This window comes from Heliangelus exortis, chromosome 5 (assembly GCF_036169615.1).
Source record: "Heliangelus exortis chromosome 5, bHelExo1.hap1, whole genome shotgun sequence".
Taxonomy (NCBI): domain Eukaryota; kingdom Metazoa; phylum Chordata; class Aves; order Apodiformes; family Trochilidae; genus Heliangelus; species Heliangelus exortis.
The window spans coordinates 37,664,310-37,687,764 of NC_092426.1; the positions used below are offsets into that span (position 1 = coordinate 37,664,310).

The 23,455-nt window shown below is 39.9% G+C and overlaps 1 protein-coding gene across 1 annotated transcript in view; it reads left to right on the top strand.

Moving 5' to 3' along the window:
* Nucleotides 1-23,455, top strand: part of LTK (leukocyte receptor tyrosine kinase) — a 102,391-nt gene that overhangs the window by 18,114 nt on the left and 60,822 nt on the right. The window contains exon 2 of the mRNA XM_071744706.1: nucleotides 23,304-23,417. Coding sequence (XP_071600807.1) covers nucleotides 23,304-23,417 — 114 coding nt within the window. The remainder of the gene's footprint in view (nucleotides 1-23,303; nucleotides 23,418-23,455) is intronic.

The following is a 23,455-nucleotide window of genomic DNA, read 5'->3' on the forward strand; positions in this document are numbered from 1 at the left end:
GCTCCAACCTCCTTTCAGGGAGTTGGAGAGAGTGATGAGGTCTCCCCTGAGCCTCCTCTTCTCCAGCCTCAACACCCCCAGCTCCCTCAGCCCTTCCTCACAGGACTTGTGCTGGATCCCTTCCCAGCCTCCTTGCTCTTCTCTGGACCTGCTCCAGCACCTCAATCTCCTTCCTGAGCTGAGGGGCCCAGAACTGGACACAGGACTCAAGCTGTGGCCTCCCCAGGGCTGAGCACAGGGGCAGAATCCCTTCCCTGGACCTGCTGGCCACGCTGTTCCTGAGCCAGCCCAGGATGCCATTGGCCTTCTTGGCCACCTGGGCACACTGCTGGCTCCTCTTCAGCTTCCTGGCAATCCAGACTCCCAGGTCCCTTTCTGCCACTCTGTGCCCAGCCTGGAGCTCCCCATGGGGTTGTTGTGTTGAACCTCATCCCGTTGGAATCAGCCCAGCTCTCCAGTCTGTCCAGGTCCCTCTGCAGAGCCCTCCTGCCTTCCAGCTGATCCACACTCCCCCCCAGCTTGGTGTCATCTGCAAATTTGCTGATGATGGACTCAATCCCCTCATCTAAATCATCAATAAAGATATTAAACAGAACTGGGCCCAACACTGATCCCTGGGGGACACCACTGGTGAGCGGCCGCCAACTGGATCAGCACCACTCTCTGGGCCCGGCCCTCCAGCCAGTTCCTAACCCAGCACAGATGTCCCTGTCCAAGCTGTGGCCTGACAGCTTTTTCAGGAGAATGCTGTGGGAGACGGTGTCAAAGGCCTTGCTGAAGTCCAGGTAGACTCCATCCACAGCCTTCCCCTCATCCACCAGGCAGTGCCCTGATCATAAAAGGAGATCAGGTTGGTCAGACAGGACCTGCCCTTCCTAACCCCGTGCTGGCTGGGCCTGATCCCTGTCTGCGCTGCTCTTTGGAGTCTGAGGTCACCTTGTAGCTTGCTGTTCCCAGATTGCTGCCTTTTGCCACTGCTCGCTACAGCATTTTTTTTTGTAGCTGTGTTCAGAACTGGCACACAGTGTACTTTGGGTCTACCACAAGGCCATGGCTGGATGGCTTCAGGCAGGTTGTGTACCCTGGCACTTCCCTTTTTTCCAACTCTCCTGAGCCCATCTCCTTTTCTACCGTGTTCATTTGGCATCATCCTCAGGACTTTGGACCCACTGATTTCTGCTCCCTGCTCCTAAAAGGACATTTTGTAATGGCACAAACCAACCAACTGGTAGCTTCCCCTCATCCTCATGGCTGTTTTCACCTTTTGGTCATTGGTTTCTTGTTTCTGTGGTTACCTGTTTATTTTGGAGTATCTTTCTCTAATTCTCCTTTGAAGTAAAATCTGTGGTATTTAGGACTAACCTGGCGTGGTCTGTAAATTATTTGTGGTGCTTTTCTTGTCAGTTGTGCAAAATAGTCTCTAATTTCTTAATTATAAGTCATGTGAACTTGTTTGCTTCTGGAGAGGGTCTGGAGTAGCAGCCCATGGTGCTAACAAGAGTTTCTGTCATCAAAAGTAAAATAATCCATTCTGACTTCTCCAAGTCTGTTGAGTTGGGATTTAAAGGGATTGTGAACTGTTCTCTTGCTTTATTATATTATTTTGGTGTCTTATATTGTTCCATTTGAATCTTTAATTAAACACATATTGGTGTTTATATATATATATACACATACAGAAGATTGGGAAATTATTGTTGTTAGTAAACTTTAAACACCTTCTCTCTCTGCTCTTTCATTCTTTCTTTCCATTGCTCTTCTCAATTCACATATTTTGGATAGTCATAGCCTACCTTGCAGGATTCCTTTGGAAATCAAGAGATGTCTAGGGATCTAGGGAGTCTATATCCTAGTTTTCTGTTTATGCTCATGTTCTTAACATTTAACCTTAATTTCTCTTCATTAATTGTCATGTCTGGCTCTCATCATCCTGCTTTGTCTCTCCTTCCTCAGTGTAATTCCCATCCACTTTTCTTCATTCCTAAAGCAGGATTTTCCTGGCCACCAGATGGTTAGTTACTAGTGCAGATTTACTGGAAACATTTTTCACTGCAGTTAACCTAGTGATCTATGTAGTCTTAGTTCAATGGACACCATGTGAGCTCTTTTTCTTCTAGGTTTGCTTGTTCCTTCACTGGAGTCTGTGCCAGTGATGATAAAAGCCCTCCATTTCCCTGGGTTGCATGTAAAAATGTTTTTTTAAACTTCAGCTTGCTTCCTAGACATCCATTTCCTTGGAAACCATTTTTTTAATGCCACGTGGCTGCTGGACAGGCTCTGGTTCTTCATCTGCATCTTTCATCTTCTGGATTTTTCTTCAAAGTTACTACTTGATTCCGAACTTCTCCACAGCATAAAATAAAGGACTTCTTGCTTTTCCATATCCTGGTATTTACTGTGGGGAAGAGGATATCATGGAGGGAAAGAATAGAATGGGACCCTTAAGAGCTTCTTTCCAGAAGGCACCAAAGCAGCTTTGGCTCCTACTGAACAAACCTCAGGTAACACAGAGTATTGGGGGGGTTAAATACAGGGCTTTGGTCATGAAGAATGCAAGGGATACCAACAGAAGAATCAGTTTTTAATCTTGTACTTTTCTCTAACCTAGTTGAGCTGATCCAGATAGCAGTCTCCTCTTGTCACATGAGAGATTTCTTGCACATTTTAAGAAGTGCAAAGTAAATGTGTGACAAACCAATTCCCTGTGTGGCACTTGCAGCCAGGATTTCTTTTGGCCAACTCAAGACATTCAGCCAGTGAGGAGTTTAAGCTGGTTTTTAGGCTTTTCCTGTAAAGCTTTTATCTCCCTACTAACTAGCTTAGATTTAACACCTAAGTACTAGGTGGCTGAAGTCATAAATCCCACATTTATGTTTATACAGGACAATTTATGGTAAGAAATAGCTCAATCTCCTGTGCATCCCACCTTTTCACAACTTATGCCTATGAAAACTAAGTTTTGGCACAGAGCAATTGGAATCTCTCTTTCTGGAAAGGAATTTGGCAGACACTGAGAGGAGACTTGTGGCAGAACTTCCATATTTTCCTGGCGGTATGGAGGAGAAATTGTAGAGGATGGAATCTTCCATGCTGCTCCACTATAGCTGCTGCCAAGGGGCTGGTGGTAGGCAAACTGCTAGGTGAAGTTTAGCAAAAAACCTCCTGTATTCATAGTCTCAAATGAAAATAAAATTTGAGAAAGATGGCCCTTTCTGACAAAGGAAAACCAGAAGACCACAAGCTCTGATACAACTGGATAAATCTCATCTGTTAACTGGAAAGCTAAATTAAAAGTGAAAATAGTTGTGGTCTAAATAAGAAGGAGGGTAAAGCAAGTTACTGTGAAAAATAGACTGGGCACTAGGAGGAAAGCTAGGGGTTTGCAAGGTTGATATGAGCTGTATTTCCTTGATATTAGGATTAATGGCACACCTATTATTAACCTGTGCCTAATACACAGTGTGTAAACCAGTTCAGAAATGGCACTGAACAAATCACATTGTTGCAAATATGATAGCAAAAAGTCTTTTTACAAAAAAAAAACAGAAAATGCAAAGGTTGAAACCTGCTCTCCATGAATAGACCTAGAAGGTCCTAGTCAAAATATATTAGATTGTTATTATTCTTTAACTTGCAAAGCAGCTGAATATCCCTGTGGAACCCAAGAGCTTGCTGCCTGAAAGCTTCCTGGTGTATTCCCCAGAGACCCATCATGTTCTTTTATATTCATACCACACAGTGGACTGTAAAAAATTCAACACCAACAAATCAACCAGTGAATGCCATTAAAAAGAAAAATCTGGGAAGGAAGGAAGGCTGCCTTTTTGTACAGATGTAGCAAAAAGGATCTCAGAAGTAGCTTTCTGCCTTATTTTGGAAAGCTGATAGAGTGTGTCCTTGTCACTAGAAAATCACCAGCTGCAGATGTAGTTTGAAACTGCTGGGTTTGTTGCAACTTCAGAGTGTTGGAAGACTGAAAAGAGTTCATGAGGTGTAGGGGACATTCATGAGGACATTGTTATTACAGTCTCTACAGAATAAGGTGGGCTTAAGACAGCCTTTTATTCCATGAGTCATTGTCTCTTTAATGCTCTTCCTGTTGGTATTTACTCAAACCTAATGCAATTTTTCCATTATTTTGCTCAAACTTGTAATAAAAATCCAGCATATCACTTGAGTCCCCTTTTGCCCTCTTTAAATATCAAGAAAATGCTTGCTTGCTTACTTTTCATACTGAGATACTTCCAGCATTTTGAGACTTTCTAAAATGACTGTTACACACAATTTGAAAAGACTCTTGGGTTCAGGTTGTTTAGAGCTGATTTTTAAATTTTTCTTTTTTTTAAATGAAATTTTTGACAGCAATGTTGCAAAAACAGTTTATATGAAAGCAGCTGAAGGAGCAGACAAATCTTAATAGGAGGGAAAGGCAATGAAGTGCACACTGGAGTATTTAAGGGTGTTCATTCTTAGGTTACCATAATCAGAATTCCATAAAGAAGCTGAGACAGCCCAGGAGGGCTTTGATGTGACAGATTAAAGAAAATCTTAAGGGATCTTTTAATAGTTTTTCACAAAACCTGAGAAATGGGCTAATTTGGAAATTAGCAGAAAGCATCGAATGGATGACAAGGGTGTTAACTGTTTACTTCTTCATGAGGATAGTTTTGTTTTTTTTTCTTTTAAGCATTTTAAGCTCAATAGGATTGTGACCAGGCTGAGGAAGGAAAGCTTGATAGGAGTTTGTTTATTCCATAGCAGTAAACACTAGAAACCTGTGTTACAGATACTATAGCAGCATCAAACTTCAGAAAACTAATATAATGTTGTAAAAGTCCTTTCTGGGAATAGAGATCATAAGTTTTCTTAGAGGCATGATCCAAAAACATCATGTAATGAGTGCCCCATGCTCTCCTTCCTCAACCACAGGCCTCTCTCTCCCTCACGAAGTAAATCTGTGTCCAAATGATGGAAAAAGTTTAAATAGAAGACTTGGAAATAAGTTTATTCCCAGCATGAGATGTTTCTGGAAAAAATGGTGCTGTGACAAACACAAAAATATCTAATGTAGAAGTTTAAGAGAGTATTTTATGCCACTGTGCAAAACTTCAAGCATAAAAATGTAACATGCCTGGTGCTATTGAGTTGCTGGCTATTTAATTACAGTATATATATGATTGTGTGAAAATATAATATAGGATGTAACCAGAAATATCATATTTCAGCTTCAGTGCCCTGCTTTTTACTGAGGAAAAAAAAAAAAAAAAGGAAACTTTGGTCAGTGTAGGTGTTGCCATTAAAAGTGTAAGTATCAGAGTAAAGAAATGTGTAGCCAACTCAGGAAGCTACCTTAGCCCACAGAGAGTGTTAGTCTACTTGAAATAAACAGGAAAGATTTCATTTTATTAGCTGTTATCCCAATTTACTTGCAACTGAATTGGAATAATTTCTATCCAAATACATCTGGATAAACTTTAATTTTCATAAAATGAAATGACACACTGAAAAACCTGAAGGGAAAATTTAATCCTGTGTAGCTCAGATGAAACTTTCTCTACGTTTTCTCAGTGGTTAGGAGGTTTGTGAACAATCATAGGGGTTTTTTGGGGTTTTTTTTATTTTCAGAGCTGCTGGCAGAGTGCATGAGTTTGGGTGAGAAATGGAAGCAATGGTTCAGCTGTGAGTTAGAGCAGTGAAGATTCTGGGGTCCTCTTAAATGAAGCTAAAATCACCCCAAAGAAAGGAGGACAGGAGCATGCTGGATATTGTCACCTCTTCACCCCAGCTGAGCAATGGTTTTGTCACATTCACTGCTGCTGGTTGTACCACTGAATCCCTGAGTAAGTGGAAGTCCATCTCGGGTCTGACAACTTGAATTTATTTTTATTTTTAAAAGAAAAAATATAATTGTTAGGAAGAGTGGCTCTTTCTCATCATCCACCAGTCTATAGAGTAGAAAAACATCTCCAGTTCACTTTTGAGTAGCCAGAAAGTGGAGACACATGTCCTTGGCTGTATCAGTACAACATCTCAGTCCTGAAACACTGGGATTCATCCTTCCTAGGCCATCCAGAGAGGATTCAGTTCTCTCACAAATCCATGACTGGCACACATGCAAGGAACTGCTGTCTAGAGGTAATTTTTTTGTCCTGATGGGAAGCCCCCAGACAGATCATGTCATCTGGACATTTCTCCCTTTAGAGAAAGGTAATCTCATTTTATTATTAGTTTTTGTCTTCTTACCAAGCTACTGCATTGTTTGGTGTCAGGAATCACAGTCATCTGCATCAAAGCTTCCAAGATGAAGCAAAAAAGTCTGAAAAAATGAAAAAAACACCCCAAAATCATCCTCATCTTGTCTTCCTTTAACTCTGAAGGAGGGAAACTTCCTTCTTTGTTACACTACAGACTATGTGGAGTGTGGGTTTGGTTGAAATGGTGGGAAATAATTCTGTTAGTAGTTCCCTGTATGCAAACTGGGAGAGAGAACTGGGTAGGACTTTTGGAACCCAGTAAACAGGTGAAGAGGGGTTATTCAGGGCAAGCACTGGGTGTTACCAACCTGTTCCAACAATGACTTCTGTAAAACATTTGGGGTTTTTATATGCAAAATCAGATGGAGGAGCAGCAGCACAATAGTGGTTTGTGTCACAGCAATGTTGTACAAGAAAGAAGCTTTCTGCAGGGTCTTAAAACTTGTTCAAGGGTTTAATGTTGAAATGTCACATCCTTCTACAGCTGCACCAAGACCACTTCCCAGGGCAGAATTGAGGTGCAGCTTCAGACCAAAGGAAAAGAGGCATCAGTATCAATCTCTGGGTAGAGAACTGATGAAAAGCAATTCTGTCTGTGTTAACCTTGCCATTTGATTTGATTAGCTGATGCATTTATTTGATAATTTCAGAATTTGATTGTTTAAGACGTTGCCATTACCTGTTTCATTTATTGATCCAAATTCTTGGTGACCTAGACTTGGCTATGATTAGATTTTAATTTAGAGAATTTAAACCAGTTTTTGCCTGGTCGTATGTTGTTCTTAATATTTCCCTGCTAATTTTTAGAAAGAAAAATCTGTGCAGAGTGCATAGATCTATATTCTGTATATTCCTGTCTCTCTTAAACCCAGGAGCCATGAGGGGAAAAAAATTATAATTTAGCTTTGGTATGTGAAAGATTAGTTGCCTGTCTTTAAATTAAATCCTTTGTTCCCACATAGTGCACAATACTTCAAACATCAGTGAAATAACACCCTGTAAGTTACAGTTTGCCCAATACAAGGTTCAGAATTACCCAGTAACAGGAAATTATCCACAAACTGGTAGCAAATCTTTGATACATCAGTTCAGATCCATAAAACCAGGTTATTACTGTACTGTGAACTGAGTTATCAGAAATGTCCCTGAAAATAGCAACAAAAAAACCCATTTAAAGCCCCAAAATTTAGCCTGAAATATCATTGTATCATTTAAAATGTCTTACCAAGCTAATATATTCAGAGACCTGGTTGGAGGTAAAAAACTTCTGTATTTAAGAGGCTTCTTCAGTGCAAGGCAGACAATCCTGAAATGGTTATGAGTGAGCACAGTGTGCTAAGGAGCAGAGGGAAAGCTGTAACTGTGTCCAACCATTGGAGGGAATCAAGGCTGGATTTCAACAGAGAGGTGCAGAGCTCCACCAGGAGCTCTGTTCTGCAGGAAACACCAATATGTGAGATATCCAAACATAGCCCTGCAAGACATCTTGACTCCCTGTTGCTTGAGTGTATCTAGAACACTTTGGAAAAAAGTGTCAGTGATGCTAAAGCCTGATTTCTTCATGGCTTTTTTTGTCTGTTTCACACCAAGCTACTTGGGCTTTATGTCATGGTAGAGTAACCTGCCAAAGCAAGGAGGAGTCAAGGGTGTGATTTCCAGTGGAGTCACCTGAGCAGCCACTCCTGCTCCAAAAGTGGGGAACCACAGGACCAGTTGGGTCCCTGAGGTTATTGAGTGCAGCTTCCCACAACCCCAGGCAGCCCTGTAATGGAAGTTGAAATGAGAAAGGACCACAAAGCATTCATCCTGTGCTAGGGATGCTGGAAATGGAAAAAATCAAGAACTGGCTGTGGTGCTAAAGTCTCAAATCTATGGCAATGGAGCAGGGATGTCTTACAGGTTTTCTGATCCAGGTGTAGAAGCCAAGGATTAAGTCTTACCTCTTCTCCAGGTGCCAGTTGTATCCTTCTACCTGAAAAGAAAGTTCCATGCCAGTTGTCACTTGGTTTGAACTGGATCACAAAGATCCAGATACTGCTGCAGCACTGCAGAAGTATCAACCCAAAGTCTGTAACTGAACATGTGCTCTGTAGAATGCTCGTGGGAGCAGCAAAAAGTAGTAGTCTAAGTTTTGTTTCACTAGCTTGCTCCTTCTAAACATCTGAAATCAATTTTGAACAGCTTAGATAACAGTAACCCACATGCTAAGATGCTTCCTTTTGAATAGAATATGCTGAAAGAAAATGACTTTGCTGAATTTCTAAAATGCTTGTTGTAACTTTTCCAAGCAAGTTGTCCTATGTACTAATCCTAGGAGAAAGGAAGTGAAGTGCTAACTGTGCAGCAGGCCTGCAGCCCTGATTTTTGTTGGTAATAAAAAAATTGGGCTCATCCTTCCCTGCTCTGCTGTAACTCAGTGATTAGGCTGCCTTCTAAAGAGCAGAGTTAGGTTCTAACACCACTAATGATATTTCTCATGGATGTCTCCAGTAATGGCATAATGAAAAAGTAAGAGGCTTTCAGGGTATTTACTGGTCCCCTTCATACGAGCTGCAAGTTCAATTGGATGACCTGATCTGCCTCTTTTCTCCCAAGTCTCAAATAACCAAATTTCTGGAAATGGCAGAAGCAGTATGGGTAGAAGACACTTCAGTCTTGGTTTATGTGTTGAATGCAAGAAACATTCAAAACTGGTCATTATCCACAAAATTTTACACATACCAACAGATTGAGACTTTCCCTTCTTTGTCTTAATGCAGGAGCCTCTTGTGTTTCCTGTTCATCCAACATTAGTGTGCAATTAAAGCATCATGGGCTACAAGACCTTGTTTTATGGTCACTGCCTTGACAATAACAGAAACAACAAACTAGGTGGTAGAGGACATCTTGAGAAGATACAGGATGTAGGGTTGACTCTGTTGTTCATTTCTTTTGCAACACCTGCTATCTATCCCTGTCTTCTGGAAAAAAACACCCTGAACAATAAACAGAAATAAAGCTTTTAATGTTTTCCTAGCTTGAGGGCTTTTCAGCTTAAGACATAAAGCAATGTGTTTTTACACACATATATCTTGGGGAAGGTAACAGAAGTGATGGTTGAGTATATATGGATTGCAGAGTGGCTCTGAAAAGGTGCTTGAGAAAAGCAGTCAATTAAAATATGGCTTCAGGGAATGGGGACAGAGGAAGAGCCTTTTTCAGGAGCCTTTTTTAGGAGGAGGAGAGAGCTGCTTTTGGCTGTCAGATATGTGATGGGCATTAGCAGCAGGAATTACAGACAGTGCCCTGAAGAAAGAATCAAATTGTCTGTTGAAGACAGTGGTAAAATGTATATCCTCTCCCTTAACAAAAATAACTGTGTTTTCCCTCCAAGAGATCAAGCAAGTCAAGGGAATTTAGTGGGGTTTTTTCCTACTCATGGCATAAACCAAACTTTCACAACTGTTCATAAAATGGCAAGCCACTTCCTCCCATCATCTTCCTTCTGCTTTTTTATCCCTGGCAGAGCTTATGCCATGGGGAGCAGAGGAAGGATTCTCAAAAAAATGGGCAATACCTAAGGTTGTGTCTTGTCTCCTTTTTCCTCCATGCATCTTTATTTGCTGTACCATGTCTTCAGTGTCTCATGTCTGAGAATTTGAGGTCTTCTGAGCTGGGATTCTGTTTTCTGTACTGGGTAGAGCCTGGTGCTATTTATCTGTGTTATCTACATGGAAGGTATTCTTGCTCAGAGCTTCTACCCTACCTAAACTTAATAATCAATGGAAGGGCTGAAAATGGTACCCAGTGCTTCAGGTCTTGAGTCTTCAGGTCTTCTCTTCACCTCCTGAATTTCACACAAGATGTTTCACAGAGCTCTAGGAAACCACAGCCTCATGTAGCCTAAAAAGAGGTGGCCAACAGCCAGCTTTCAAATAAACACTTTCTGCTCCCTCATTAAAAGAAAACATTATCATTATATTAAATTACAAGTCAAATGGTGAAGGTATCTTTCCTGGTGCACTAGATATTATCTTTTAAAGTCGTAGAGCCCAGGGTGATTTTTTTTCACACGGGGGTGACCAAGTAGGAAAAAGGGAAAAGGCAAACAAATCTTGAACACTGGTTGTTTTTCACATTCCTCTCCTGGTTATAGAAACACACGTGTTTGGATAGCAAGTTTCTTGTTGCCCACATCTTTTTCTTTTCCTGACTTTCAGCACCCCTTGTTCCTTATGCATTTTTTGGGAATAGGTTCCCTTTCTGGTAAGCCTTTCCCTACTGACCAAAAAAGCTGGAATTGCAGCTGTACCTTTGTGAAATGTTTTAAAGTCAGATACTGTATTTATGCAAGAAAAAGTAGGAATCTTGCCAGTGAATCTAGCTGAGATAAAGGACAAATTTTATGAAAAGCTGGGGAAAGACCAGTTTTTGTCCTGATCCTAAACCACAAACCTATCGGATGAAACAAACTGCTGATAATTAGTCCTATTGATTGCTATTTTTCCTCTTTTTAAAACAATGCAAATAAACTTTCTCATAGAGGAGCACACTAGCACTTTGTAGGAGGCAGAACTGGATGGTCCAGATGGGAAGTCAGGGAAGTGACCTGGGAAAGCAGCCTGTGAGTCTGCCTCATTCCACATCTATGCCAACAAAACTCCCTTGGGACTTTGAGTTTCTTGTGTCCTGAGCCCTTCCAGCTCAGCTGGGGGTTAAATCTGCTGCTGACAGGGGTTTTCTTTGGCAGCTGCTGGCTGGCCAGCTCTATCACCACTTATCACAATGTATTTAGCATTCCAGATACTACATGGAACCAAAACTGGTTTTTTTGTCCCTGAGTTTACTTTGGATTCTTTGTCTCTCAACTCCCTTTTAAAGGATTCCAGACACTTGCTTTCCATACAGATGATAGATTGGTCCATGTTAAAGGTTCCTATTGACTGTCTCTTGGAAATTCTGATGTTCACATCCATTAGCTCAAGAACTGGGTGACAGTCTTGGTGAAGTTCTGGTTTCCCAGCACCTTTGTGTTTTACTTCTCACTTCATTTATCTTTGGGTGAAGACCTCAAGTATATGAAGTAACAACTGAACTCTCTCTTTCCTGAGTCTCAAATGGTGATGAATGGAATGTTGCAACAACTGTGTTGACTAATGACTCCACAAGAATAATTTGGGGATTTATAAGAGAAAGTGCAGTATGCCCAACAGCAGGAAATCAGAAACACTGCTCTTTATGATTAGTCAGATGAAGTGGGCACTTACTCTTTACAAATTACTTAATGTGTATTTGACTGTCCTCCTTTTTTTGATTAAACCTGGATTTTTCAGCTTGAAACATGGCATCTGGTGCTTTCTCAAGGTGGTGTTTTCATTTTTTTTCCTGCTACATTTGTCATTGTCTCATCTTGGAAACAACTCTGCATCGAGCTGGTTGGTTTAAATATCCTCTAATTTAATAGCAGAGTGTTTTCTCATTATTAAACAAATGGAGATTTTGGGTGCAAATCTTACATTTGTGTGTGAGGGCAATGCAAAACTGTACTGAAAAGCACTTTGCATGCAGTTTGGGCCTCGAGTATTAGCATGGAGACTGCCTGGGAGCATGGAAAATTTTTGGCCATTTCTCTTCTGCTGCCACTATCCTCTCAGTATTGCAGAATTCCCTGGTAGTCGTGTGCTCTTCAGCAGAGAGTGGCTTTGGGTTAATTTTCATAAAACTGGGAGATCAGGTAGCTTCTGATATGAAATTGCAAAAGGATGGAATTATCTGCCATGTATGGGTATTCTTTTGTGGTCCCTTGATAATCTCCTTTCATACAGAAGCTGAATGTTGTAGAAGAGCTTGCAGGATTCCAGGGTCAAAAGGCCTGGAGAAGGAATGGAATTGAAGGCTGTGGAATCTCTCCCTTCTCCTTCAGGTGACCAAGGAAGGTTAAGACAAGAATAACCAAGTCTTTGCCAACCTTTTCCCTTTGTTTTCCTAAAAGCACCATCCCCCAGAGGTTGTTCCAAGAGATTCAGGGAAAGAATGGGAACACTGCTCCTTATGGCTGAATTACTCTGGTATGCAAGGGTTAAGTTGTGAGAGGGGAATCCTTCCTGATGAGGAGCTGTTGGCACTCATCCTTGGGGCAAAAGTAGATCAAAGGAAAAAGAAGTGCAGGAAATGTGTCTTTGTGCTTGGATAGTAACCCCTGAGGGATTCTTGGAGCCCTGCATGGTTTTGGAGCATTCCTAAGGTTGTTCCTAGTAAAACAAGGATGGAAAGTAACCTCGAGGATCAAGGGAGCTCAAGGACAGCCTAAAATCACTTTTCTCCTCTGCACTTCTGTTGTGTAAAATCGAGAAATTGAAAGTAATTTTTCTTTTTATTAAATTGAATGCTACAGACAAGATCAATTCCACGTTCATTTTAACAAATCCTTCAAATCGATCAAAACCTTCATCTGAAAATTATATTTCCTTCACTCTCTTGCTGGCACACAATTTCTCTTTTGCCTTAAACTGTTGCACTCATGTCTCATGGAAGCTAAAGGGCAGGACACAGGCCACAAAATGCAGCGGCATCTGGAACTGGTAGCTGAGCATCTTCTAGAGGGCAGCTATCTAGCAATTTTTATTTTATTTTATTTTTATTTTATTTTTATTTTATTTTTATTTTATTTTATTTTATTTTATTTTATTTTATTTTATTTTATTTTATTTTATTTTATTTTATTTTATTTTATTTTATTTTATTTTATTTTATTTTATTTTATTTTATTTTATTTTCCTTTCCTTTCCTTTCCTTTCCTTTCCTTTCCTTTCCTTTCCTTTCCTTTCCTTTCCTTTCCTTTCCTTTCCTTTCCTTTCCTTTCCTTTCCTTTCCTTTCCTTTCCTTTCCTTTCCTTTCCTTTCCTTTCCTTTCCTTTCCTTTCCTTTCCTTTCCTTTCCTTTCCTTTCCTTTCCTTTCCTTTCCTTTCCTTTCCTTTCCTTTCCTTTCCTTTCCTTTCCTTTCCTTTCCTTTCCTTTCCTTTCCTTTCCTTTCCTTTTTCCTTTCCTTTCCTTTTTCCTTTCCTTTCCTTTTTCCTTTCCTTTCCTTTTTCCTTTCCTTTCCTCTTTCCTTTCCTTTCCTCTTTCCTTTCCTTTCCTTTTTCCTTTCCTTTCCTTTTTCCTTTCCTTTCCTTTTTCCTTTCCTTTCCTTTTTCCTTTCCTTTCCTTTTTCCTTTCCTTTCCTTTTTCCTTTCCTTTCCTTTTTCCTTTCCTTATTTTCTTTTTTCTTCCTTTTTCCTTTCCTTATTTTCTTTTTTCTTCCTTTTTCCTTTCCTTATTTTCTTTTTTCTTCTTTTTTCCTTTCCTTCTTTTTTCTTCTTTTTTCCTTTCCTTCTTTTTTCTTCTTTTTTCCTTTCCTTCTTTTTTCTTCTTTTTTCCTTTCCTTCTTTTTTCTTTCTTTTTTTTTCTTTCCTTTTTCGCTGAATTTTATTTGTTGCTCTAGGCAGTTCACGGAGGGTTTTTTTGGCACCTTAGCACAAGAGTTTGTTGAAATCTAAACACTGTCTCACAGGAAACTGATTTTGGAAATCTAATTTCATTGCTAGTCATTATGAAGAGTCAAAATCTTAACATTTTTGCACAAGCCAAATTCTTCCAGATTTAGGCTTTGCCTTAATAAAAATGAGTCATTCAGCCTGACAAACAGTTTGTTTTGAAAGCATTAAAATATTCTGCTTCAGTGAGATATTACACCATGTTATGCATTAATGTTACAAACTCTGAACTCAGAGCAGATTACAGACAACATGTTTCAGCCTTACCACAATGCTGTAATAGCTTCCACGTGGCTATTTGGAAGATATTAGTATTTCTGATTAAGTAATGGAACTGGCATTTTCATATAAAAACCTGAAGAAAAAGTCACTGCTCAGCACTTTATGGTCATCAGCAGGGAGAGGTTAAGGGCAGACTTTTGAGGAACCCTTTTTCTGCCAACTTTCTCTCCAATTAAAGGCTTTGTCTTCTTCCACCTTCCCTAGTGACTAATTATGCCTGTCATAATTAGTGTGGATTCACACCTACAGATCTCCTTTAAAGCTGCAGCTGAAAACCCCTGCAATGAGTGCTTTCTGAAGGCATAAACCAGTTAGGGGTCTTCCTCTAAATTTATGCACAACAGCACAAGCTGTTACCTTGGAATACAAAAATTTTTTCCATCCTGTTTTCCATCATGGTTTTTCATTTCTTCTTGCTTTTTCATTTCTTCTTGCTTTTTCATTTCTTCTTGCTTTTTCATTTCTTCTTGCTTTTTCACTCCAACTATGACAGGTACCTTTTTTCCAAACAGTGGGAACCTCACCAGACCACCATCACCTCTCAAATAGGATGGACAAAGGCTCAGCAACTGTGTCTGCCAGCTCCTCAGGGCCCGTGCGTGGACCCTGTGAGGTCCCATAAACTTGTGCACCTGCAGGTTCTTTAGATGATCACAAACCTCATCTTCTCCCCCAGTAGGGGCTCCTTGGTTGTCCCAGGCCCCGCTTTCCCCTGCTGTGGCCTCTACAATGAGGCAATGAGCACTTCCCAGAGGAGGCAGGCAAAGAAGTCCTGGAGAACCTCAGCATTCTCAACATCCTGTGGAGCTAGGCCTGACATTTCCTTCAGGAGAGGGCCTCCATTTTCCTTGTTTGTCCTTTTATTCCCAAAGTACCTCTCAAAGCTCCAGGCTGGGGACAGAGTGGCTGAGAGCAGCCAGGCAGAAAGGGACCTGGGAGTCTGGATTGCCAGGAAGCTGAAGAGGAGCCAGCAGTGTGCCCAGGTGGCCAAGAAGGCCAATGGCATCCTGGGCTGGCTCAGGAACAGCGTGGCCAGCAGGTCCAGGGAAGGGATTCTGCCCCTGTGCTCAGCCCTGGGGAGGCCACAGCTTGAGACCTCTGTGCTCAGTCTGGGCTTGCTAGAGGAGATTGGGCTGGGAGAGAAGAGCCAAGGCCCGGCCCTGGGGCTCCAGACCGTCCTGTGCAGAGGAGTTGGAGAGAGTGATGATCGGGAGGGAGCTGGGGGTGTTGAGGCTGGAGAAGAGGAGGCTCAGGGGAGACCTCATCACTCTCTCCAACTCCCTGAAAGGAGGTTGGAGCCAGGGGGGGTTGGGCTCTTTTCCCAGGCAACTCTCAGCAAGACAAGAGAGCACAAGAGGTCTCAAGTTGTGCCAGGGGAGGTTTAGGTTGGACATTAGAAAGAATTTCTTTAGGGAGAGGGTGATCAGACATTGGAATGGGCTGCCCAGGGAAGGGGTGGATTCTCCATCCCTGGAGATATTTCAAAAGAGCCTGGATGTGGCACTCAGTGCCATGGGCTGGGAACTGCAGCGGGAGTGAATCAAGGGTTGGACTTGATGATCTCTGAGGTCCCTTCCAACCTGGCTGATTCCATGATTCTTCTTTTTTAATTTCTTCTTGTTTTTTCTTGCTGCTTGAAAACTTTCATTTCAAGTTAATCACTAGCTCTTTAGTTTTATTCTTCTGGGAGTTACACATCTGCTGTGTAGATGGATGCCAGTCATCCAGGCTATGGTGCCCATGGTGGGTTTTTTGACAGTTTGTTTTAAAATGGGTATCTTAGGGTACAGTTTCATATCTCTTTTCCTCTAAAGACAAAACCAGCTTTGACGACTTGCATCCTTCCTCTCCCCTTCCTTCTGTGTCTTACAATGTAACCATTTGTTTGACCTGACCCTAAAATAGATTGAAAATGTTCAAAGGTTAACCTTAAAAATTTAACCCGTGAGATAGGGTTTTTCCTTAAGAATGAAAGAATTTTCATTAAGAATGAAAATGTTGTTATTGCAGAAAATGTGAAAGTGTTTTAAGATTTGAAAAGGGAAAAAAAAGGGGAAAAATTAATTTTTTTGTTTTGATTCATTGAATGCTTAAAATTTATTTTCCCCTTTCTTTTTTCTACCTCTGTTTTGCCCACTTTTTATGAACCCAAGAAGATCCATATTCACTATGAGAAAAACACCATTTTTCTCCATTTCTCAATTTGTTGTAACCATTTCTTTCTCTATTTATGTGTATGGAGGAGCAAAGTAAGAAAAGGTACAAGACAAAAAATTCAGGATTTGGAATTCTTCCTTGTCCAACACAGATCTGATATAAACAGCAAATATGTTTTTTACCTCCCATCTCCCCAGGAAGAGCCACCTTTCAGGTGCAAGACTGTAGCTCAGACCAATTAAATTTTACCCAGAAGAACAGAAGTTGATTTCTGGTTAAACTTTATCTCATTTGGACAAATTTTTTATTAAGAAGCAGCATGTGTACGACCTGTGTTAGATATCAGTATCATGTCTGTACACAGCAAGCAGAAATGGAGAAAATATCATTTCTGGCAGCAATTACCCCAACCTGAACAGAGAGAAAGGAAGGAGAGCAGAATGGAGCTCCTCTTAGCAGTTCATCTCAAAGGGCCCTTTTTTTGGGGTATCAAGAAGAGGTTTTGGCATGCAATTTCTCACCTGTAGTTAAAATGGTCATTCCTATTCATTTCAGCAGGTCTGCATGTGCAATGAAATTGAAGGAGAAATTATATCTAGCAAGTTCCTATTCAAAGGCAGTGTGCCAGGATAGGGAAGTAGCATCAAAAGGAGGATCCAAAAATTCCATCTTGCATCTCGTCAAATAGGTGAGTTTTATGAGGAAAGTACATGGCCTGGGCAAAGCTTTTTCTGTTTAAAAGCTTCAACAGTGTTGGAAAGTTGCAGTGTATTGTATTTGGTACTGGAGCTTCAAGAATCCAGTGTAGAGATTTTATTAGAAACAAAGATTTGAGGTTTGAAAGAATCAGGACAAACTCTGCAAAGTATTGGAAGAGATAAAGAGTGGTTGGACAACATGATCCAGGGAACATCATCACTATCAGGGAAAGGAACTGGCCACTGAGTGACCAGATAGAGAAAGCAAGGAAATGAGAGATAAAACATCATTTTGTGTAACTAGGGGCAGGCAGGAAGCAGGCTGTGAGCAGAGGGAAAGAGGACTATAGGAATTCTGTACAACTGGCATGGAAACTGCAGATGATCTCTGGCAATCCAAATGAATATTAAAACAGGGAGTTGCTCAGTGCCTGGTTGTGAAAATTCTTCAGACTGACCCCCTTACCACCCTTTTGAGGAAGGTCCTTGTCAGAAGTCAACAGGTGGGTAAGGAGGTGGCATTTTGTCTCTTGAGGATGGGACATCAGGTAGGATTGCAACAAGTAAATAAGTAAGGACCTACCAAGGATAATCCATACTAGCATGGCTTTAGTTTTGCAGCATGTAAACAGCCTGTAGAAATCTTCTAGTGGTGCCAAAGAAGAAGGAAATACAAGGTATGTTCTTAGATGCCATTCATGTTCTGCACATAAAGCACTACAGAAAGTTAGTTGGTTTTTCTTAAAAAAAAATCTGGAAGTGGCTGAGTATGTTGTATAAGAGTTGGGTCTATGGAATGCACATCTATATTTTCTGGAGCAAAGCTGCTGTAAGGTTTGACTGACCTCCATCTCACTGTAGGGGAAGCAACCCTCTAGATTGGGTAGGTCAAACATGTTCAGATGATGAATTAGCAACCTAGAGAAATGATAAAAAAGTGAGGAATAAAAACTTCTTGTTTAGCTGGAAGTCAAAGGTGTGGAGAATAAATTCATCAAGGCACCAAGGACTGAAAGAGGAGTTCTTAAATTGCAAACATGATAAGGCTGGCTAATAAAATGGAGTTACCAAAATCCTGATGAGCTGGAATTTCTCTAGCTGGGAGGGAAGATTCCTGTGATCTTTATCAAAAGACAGACATAGGTGTGAACAGCATCACAGGGCAAAAATGACTTTTCCTCTTACCCCAGTTATTGAAACAAATGATCTTGAAGGCCAGAAGATCAATTAATACCTACAATAAATATAGATGAGCTTCCTGATAACTGCTATAGATTGCTGAATGCATCCTGAGACCTGGGTGAAATCCCAACTAGCCTGCTGGGGAGAGAAAAACCTTGTGTGTGTGTTTGAAGCCTTCCATACAAGTGGCATATTGGAGGTTTCATTCTGTCAGCATGAAAGGATAATTGCAAATATTGAGTGGATGACAATATCTGAATGCCAGTCCTGTCACACAAGAGGATATTGTCTTAGACTTATTCTCAGCAAATAAAGGCTTGAGGTAAGAACTGAGCTTAGAACTGAATCCAGATGTTATACAAGTGGAAATGGTTGTTGCTTAAATACACACTTCTCTGAAACATAATTAACTCTGAAGTGTCTGATATGGACTCCAGCCTAGATATTCAAATAAATGGGTTTTAGAGCCTACATAACACCTGAAATGCTGTATCTTGGTACAGAAGAGCTACACTTCTCAGAGTTTATTTGCCCTAACTCGAATGAAAGAAAGGCTGTGGACAGGAAAATGCAGATAATAATTTGGTTGTTTGTGTAGATGGCTGGAAAGCCACAAACCTGTATCTGTAAGGGGATTTTATGCTGATATGAAGAAAAAAAAAAAAAAAAGAGAGGGGAGGGGAGGGGAGAAATACATTAACTGCAGTAAAAGAAAACTAAAATGTCAAAAGTTTATCAATAGGTGAAGAAAGCAAAATAAATTCCTAAGACACCAGCAGCAGAGTTAGGAAGTATAAGGAAGTTTTTGGAGTGCATTAGCAGCAATAAAAATATTGTCACTGGTATGAATCTGTCATAGCTGTGTGTGGTAGGTTTGTCAATAAGAAAAACAAAAAGAGAGTTCAATAAATATTTCTTCTCTAGGAACAAAACAACAATTGATGCTTCACTCTCACATAGAAATAATAAAATAGTTTTTATACCAAACCAAAGATGTAAAAAGCCCACAGTTATTAAAATACCTTGTGTTAAAACAACTCGTCAAGACAGCTCATGTTCAAGAATTTTGAAATAATTAACAAAGCAGCTTGAAAAGATGCCCATGTTGATTTTTTCAGTAAGTGTTGGGATACAGAAGAAATGCTGGAGAAGTAGAAGGAAGCTAATGTTGCACTAGTATTTAAAAAAGGATAAATGGAATATGCTGGATGGTTGTATTTAATTATTTGTGCTGATATACAACTTACTCATGTGAATAAAACTACTTGATAATATGAAGATTGCTCCCTTACCATCAATCTGAGTGAAAAAGTCAGAATATTTAATATAGGATCAAAGAGCTAGGAAAGGGTTTATAATTACATCTCAGTCTAAAGACTTCTTGTTGTAATGTCATTTTTAAATGAGTTTACAAGTTTGCCAAGTCATGATGTGGATGTAGGACAGTCTGATTTCAGAAAGATACTTAAATTGATATTTACTTTTGTGGATGCCTGGGCAGGTACCAACCACTATATCATGTGAGGGTGTAGAATATAAGTAGGAATTGTTGATTAACTCTTCCTGAAAGTTTCCTGTCAGGGTAAATTCTGGGCTGTGTGAAAACAGCATAAAAAGTGTACTGATGATCTGCTGACAACAGAAAGATAGGAAAAAATAAGGCAGAATCCAGCTCACCAATGGAATAAACCCAGGCATCTCAATATAAAGATCTGGAGTGTGGGAATACCTGTTCTGGAGGGAAATATGCCAGAGAGAGACTTGATGTCATGGTGGGTGATCAACTAAGAGGATTTATTTTGGCCAAAATGACTGATGAGATGTTGGATGGATAAAAAGGGACAGCTCAGGAGAGAGCAGAATGGCCTTTTTACCATTGCATTAGTGCCTGCTGGTATCTGCCTTTCAGAAAGCACCCTGAAAACTTTGGGATCTCTCAGAAGATCCTCAAGTATAACCTTATATATTAAAATCTGGCAAAACTGCATTTTGTCATGTTACTCCCATTTCTGACAGTTTACCTGCAATCTGTCTGGACAGAGTACAAAATAGAGGAATGAAGTAAGCAAGGGACCACATCTCCTGAGCAGAGAATATAAGAATTTAACAGCAAACAGCAGGAGATCACAGTGACATTTTCAAGGTGAAAGGTTAACAACTTAAAGCTGTCAGTACTCATGAAACAGAAGGATTATTTATTGAGCTGAAAGTGAAATTTTAGGAGTGAATGAAAAATACTAGACAGGGAGTAAACGAAGAGTTTTCTATTTGTATTTCTATTTCTTCTATTCCTGACAATCTGATCTGTTTGTATATTAGTTTATTTCCTCAGAGAAGCAGTGAGAAATTGCTATTTTGATATTAGATGGTGACAAACACTAGAAAATGCTATAAACCAAATTCTTCTTTGACAGGAAGATGGCTTGGCTGGACTGGAATTGATTTCCCATCATGATTTCTATAAGTATTTTCTGTAATTTTTTTTTTTTTTTTTTTTTTGGTTGTGCTAAGGAACACCAAGTTGCAGGAAAAAATTGAGCCCTGCAGTTATCTGAATACTTTTTTTCTGTAAGATTGTGAAAAAGATGGAATTACATTCTGAGTGCTGGAAGCTTCTGCTGTGTTTGACTACAGCAAAAGCAATGAATTTATGCTGTGCTGTTAAAATATCCCATATTTTTGCTGTGATAGTTGATTATTGCTACTTGTACTGTTTCTTCCTGATCATTTTATGCTCCTTAATGGCAGACTTAGCTTAAAATAATTTATTTTCCTTAATTCTTCTTTTTCTTAATTTTTTTTTAATCTTTTCACTTAAATAATTGCCTTTTGCTGATCAAGACAGATAAATCATGTAGTTGATGAGAGGTTTTATTATTTATTTAAGGCTGAAATTCATGCCATACAACACTTGTATACAAGTATGTATAGGAGGATATGAAGTAGGGTTATTGGAAGCATCTCTGGTGTTCCCAGCTTCAAATGAAGGAAAAAGGTTTCTTATTTTGACTCTGTGTGCTAGATTTTCAGTTCAAAGAGGATGAATAAGTGAGAGAGAAAAATAGTTGAGGTGTAAAGTAAGAGTGTAGGTTGAACTCAAGTGTAAATAAATGGGAGCATATTAAAAAATTTCTTACCTGTCACTGGGCATAGAATCCAAGTATATTTTGTCTCTCAGTGAACTTGTCTGGAAAGTCTCAGTTCAGGAAGTGGCATCTGCCAAGGGGAGTAGGTGGCAAAGGTTGTTACCAGGCATTTGACTGAATCCTCATGGCTTTTTGCCCAAATTAAATAAAATTTTGCTGACAGTCTGCACAGTGGATAAAGTCATTAGCAGATCAAACTTCATGTGACAATGCAGGAGTTCAGCTTTAATATCCAGACCAGCAAACTTCATAGCCAATTAATAGTGAAAAAACTTTTGTACCTTCTTTGTCTCGGGCATCACCTGTGGTTGTTTTTTTCACACTAAAGCAGTAAATTAATGTTTCAAGTAGCTTATCCCTCTGCTCATGACAACCTGACACTGGGACTTGTGTTTGCTAATGAGAAGGAAGAGGAAAATCCCTAAGGTGTAATTGAGAGGATGTGGGGGATGCAAGTAAAATATTTTTAGTTTGACCAGGAGGGATGTCTCTAGCAGAGCTTTTGCCATGATTCTACAATGTTTTGTGGGTCCCATGATATTCAGGCTATTTCCAAAATGTATGAAGGTGAAGAGAGGAGTGGGTGGCACAGACTTTATAGAAAGCCCTGAGGGAAGTAAATTCTGAAGCTCCAGAGCACTTAACAAAGATCAGTGGGTGTAAAACTGAGGAGCATCACAGCAGACACAGAACTTAAGTTAGAAGGGGCAAGCTCAAGTTGTCAAAAGACCTTGTTCTCTTTCCACAGCAGAATTTATTTTAAATGGTGAAATAGACTTGTTTGCAATATGTGATTGAGTTTCAGCTTGAATATTTTTGACACATGAAGAGATTCCCCCATCATCAATCAAGCCAAGCAGTCCAAGTCTGGCTGAACAAGGATTCCCATTCTTTTTGAGGATTTCATCCCATTATTGGAGATTCCTTACTTAGTGGACCCATTTCAGTGTCTTACAGACAGCGTAGAATCAGATTTTCAGACACAAATATCTCTCCATGCTTGAACACAGAGGCAGGAAAAAAAAATGTAATAGTTGTTCTGTCACCTGTACAACGTGTCTGCAGCAGCAGGGTGCTGTGTGCTGGTCTGTTCTCAAGTTCTCCTTTCTTTGGAACCCTATGAAGACTGATTGCTGTCTTTTATGCCCTGAAAGAGTTCACAGCAATTTAATCACTGTGTGATGAATATTGGATTAAAATGAAAATTGTTGGAGCAGTTTAAAAGCAGGCCAGGTACTGCTGAAAGGCTAAAAGCAGTGGCAAGTTTGAAAAAAAATGAACATATATATGCTCAAGGCTTGGTGTGATGTGTTTTTTTTCTTCTTTTTCTAGATACTTTTGTAAATTTTCATAAAACTACTGTTCAAATTAGTTCTGTTGAGAATATCCTTGCTGTTATCAATGGCACATATGCACTCTCTGTTTCAACTGCAATTCATGTGAAGTGGATTCCTGTCTCCTTTGATGTGACTTCATGTTTTTCATATTTCTGAATTCCTGACTCACATGGCTGAGGCTTCAAATCAACTCATTTTTCATCCCTGTGTCTTTGAACTCTGAAGACCTTTGGAAAATTAATGCTTGGCTTTTGTCAATTCTTTTATGATTTTGAGAACACCCCAGGGAAAACCTTAAATAAATACTACTGCATGCTTAGTTTGGGACTTGTGTATTTTCACATGCACAGTTTAAATAAATTAAAAAGCCATTGCTGGTATGAGCTGTTCCAAAAAGAAGTCAGAAAGTACAGAATAATTGATTGTCAGAAGTACTACAAGGAATAATAACTTTGGTAAATTTGACTGTACAGTGTCTCTTTAGAGGTGATGTACTGGTAAAAATGGGAGTGGATAAAGAATAATGAAGAACTTGTTAAGAAGTAAATTTTTGTAGTTATCTTTCTGGGAAGTGGTAGATCTATTTTGAAATGTTATCCAGACAAAACCACACCAGCACACAGTAATGAAGGTGGGTGTAATACCACAGGGATTTGTTGAATATATGCTTATATATTCATAAATAATTTTATACAGAAGCATCAAACTCTTCCCCTGTTCTTTCTGTTTTCTTACAGTGGTTGTTCCCTGTTCTGGGTCACATGAAGAAAACTCTTCTTCACCAAATACTTCTCAGAAGCTCTCCCTGATAAAAACCAGGATGGATTCATTGCACCAGTCTTCTAAATCAGGTGGCACAAAGTCCTCTTCCTTACATCCTCCTTATTCC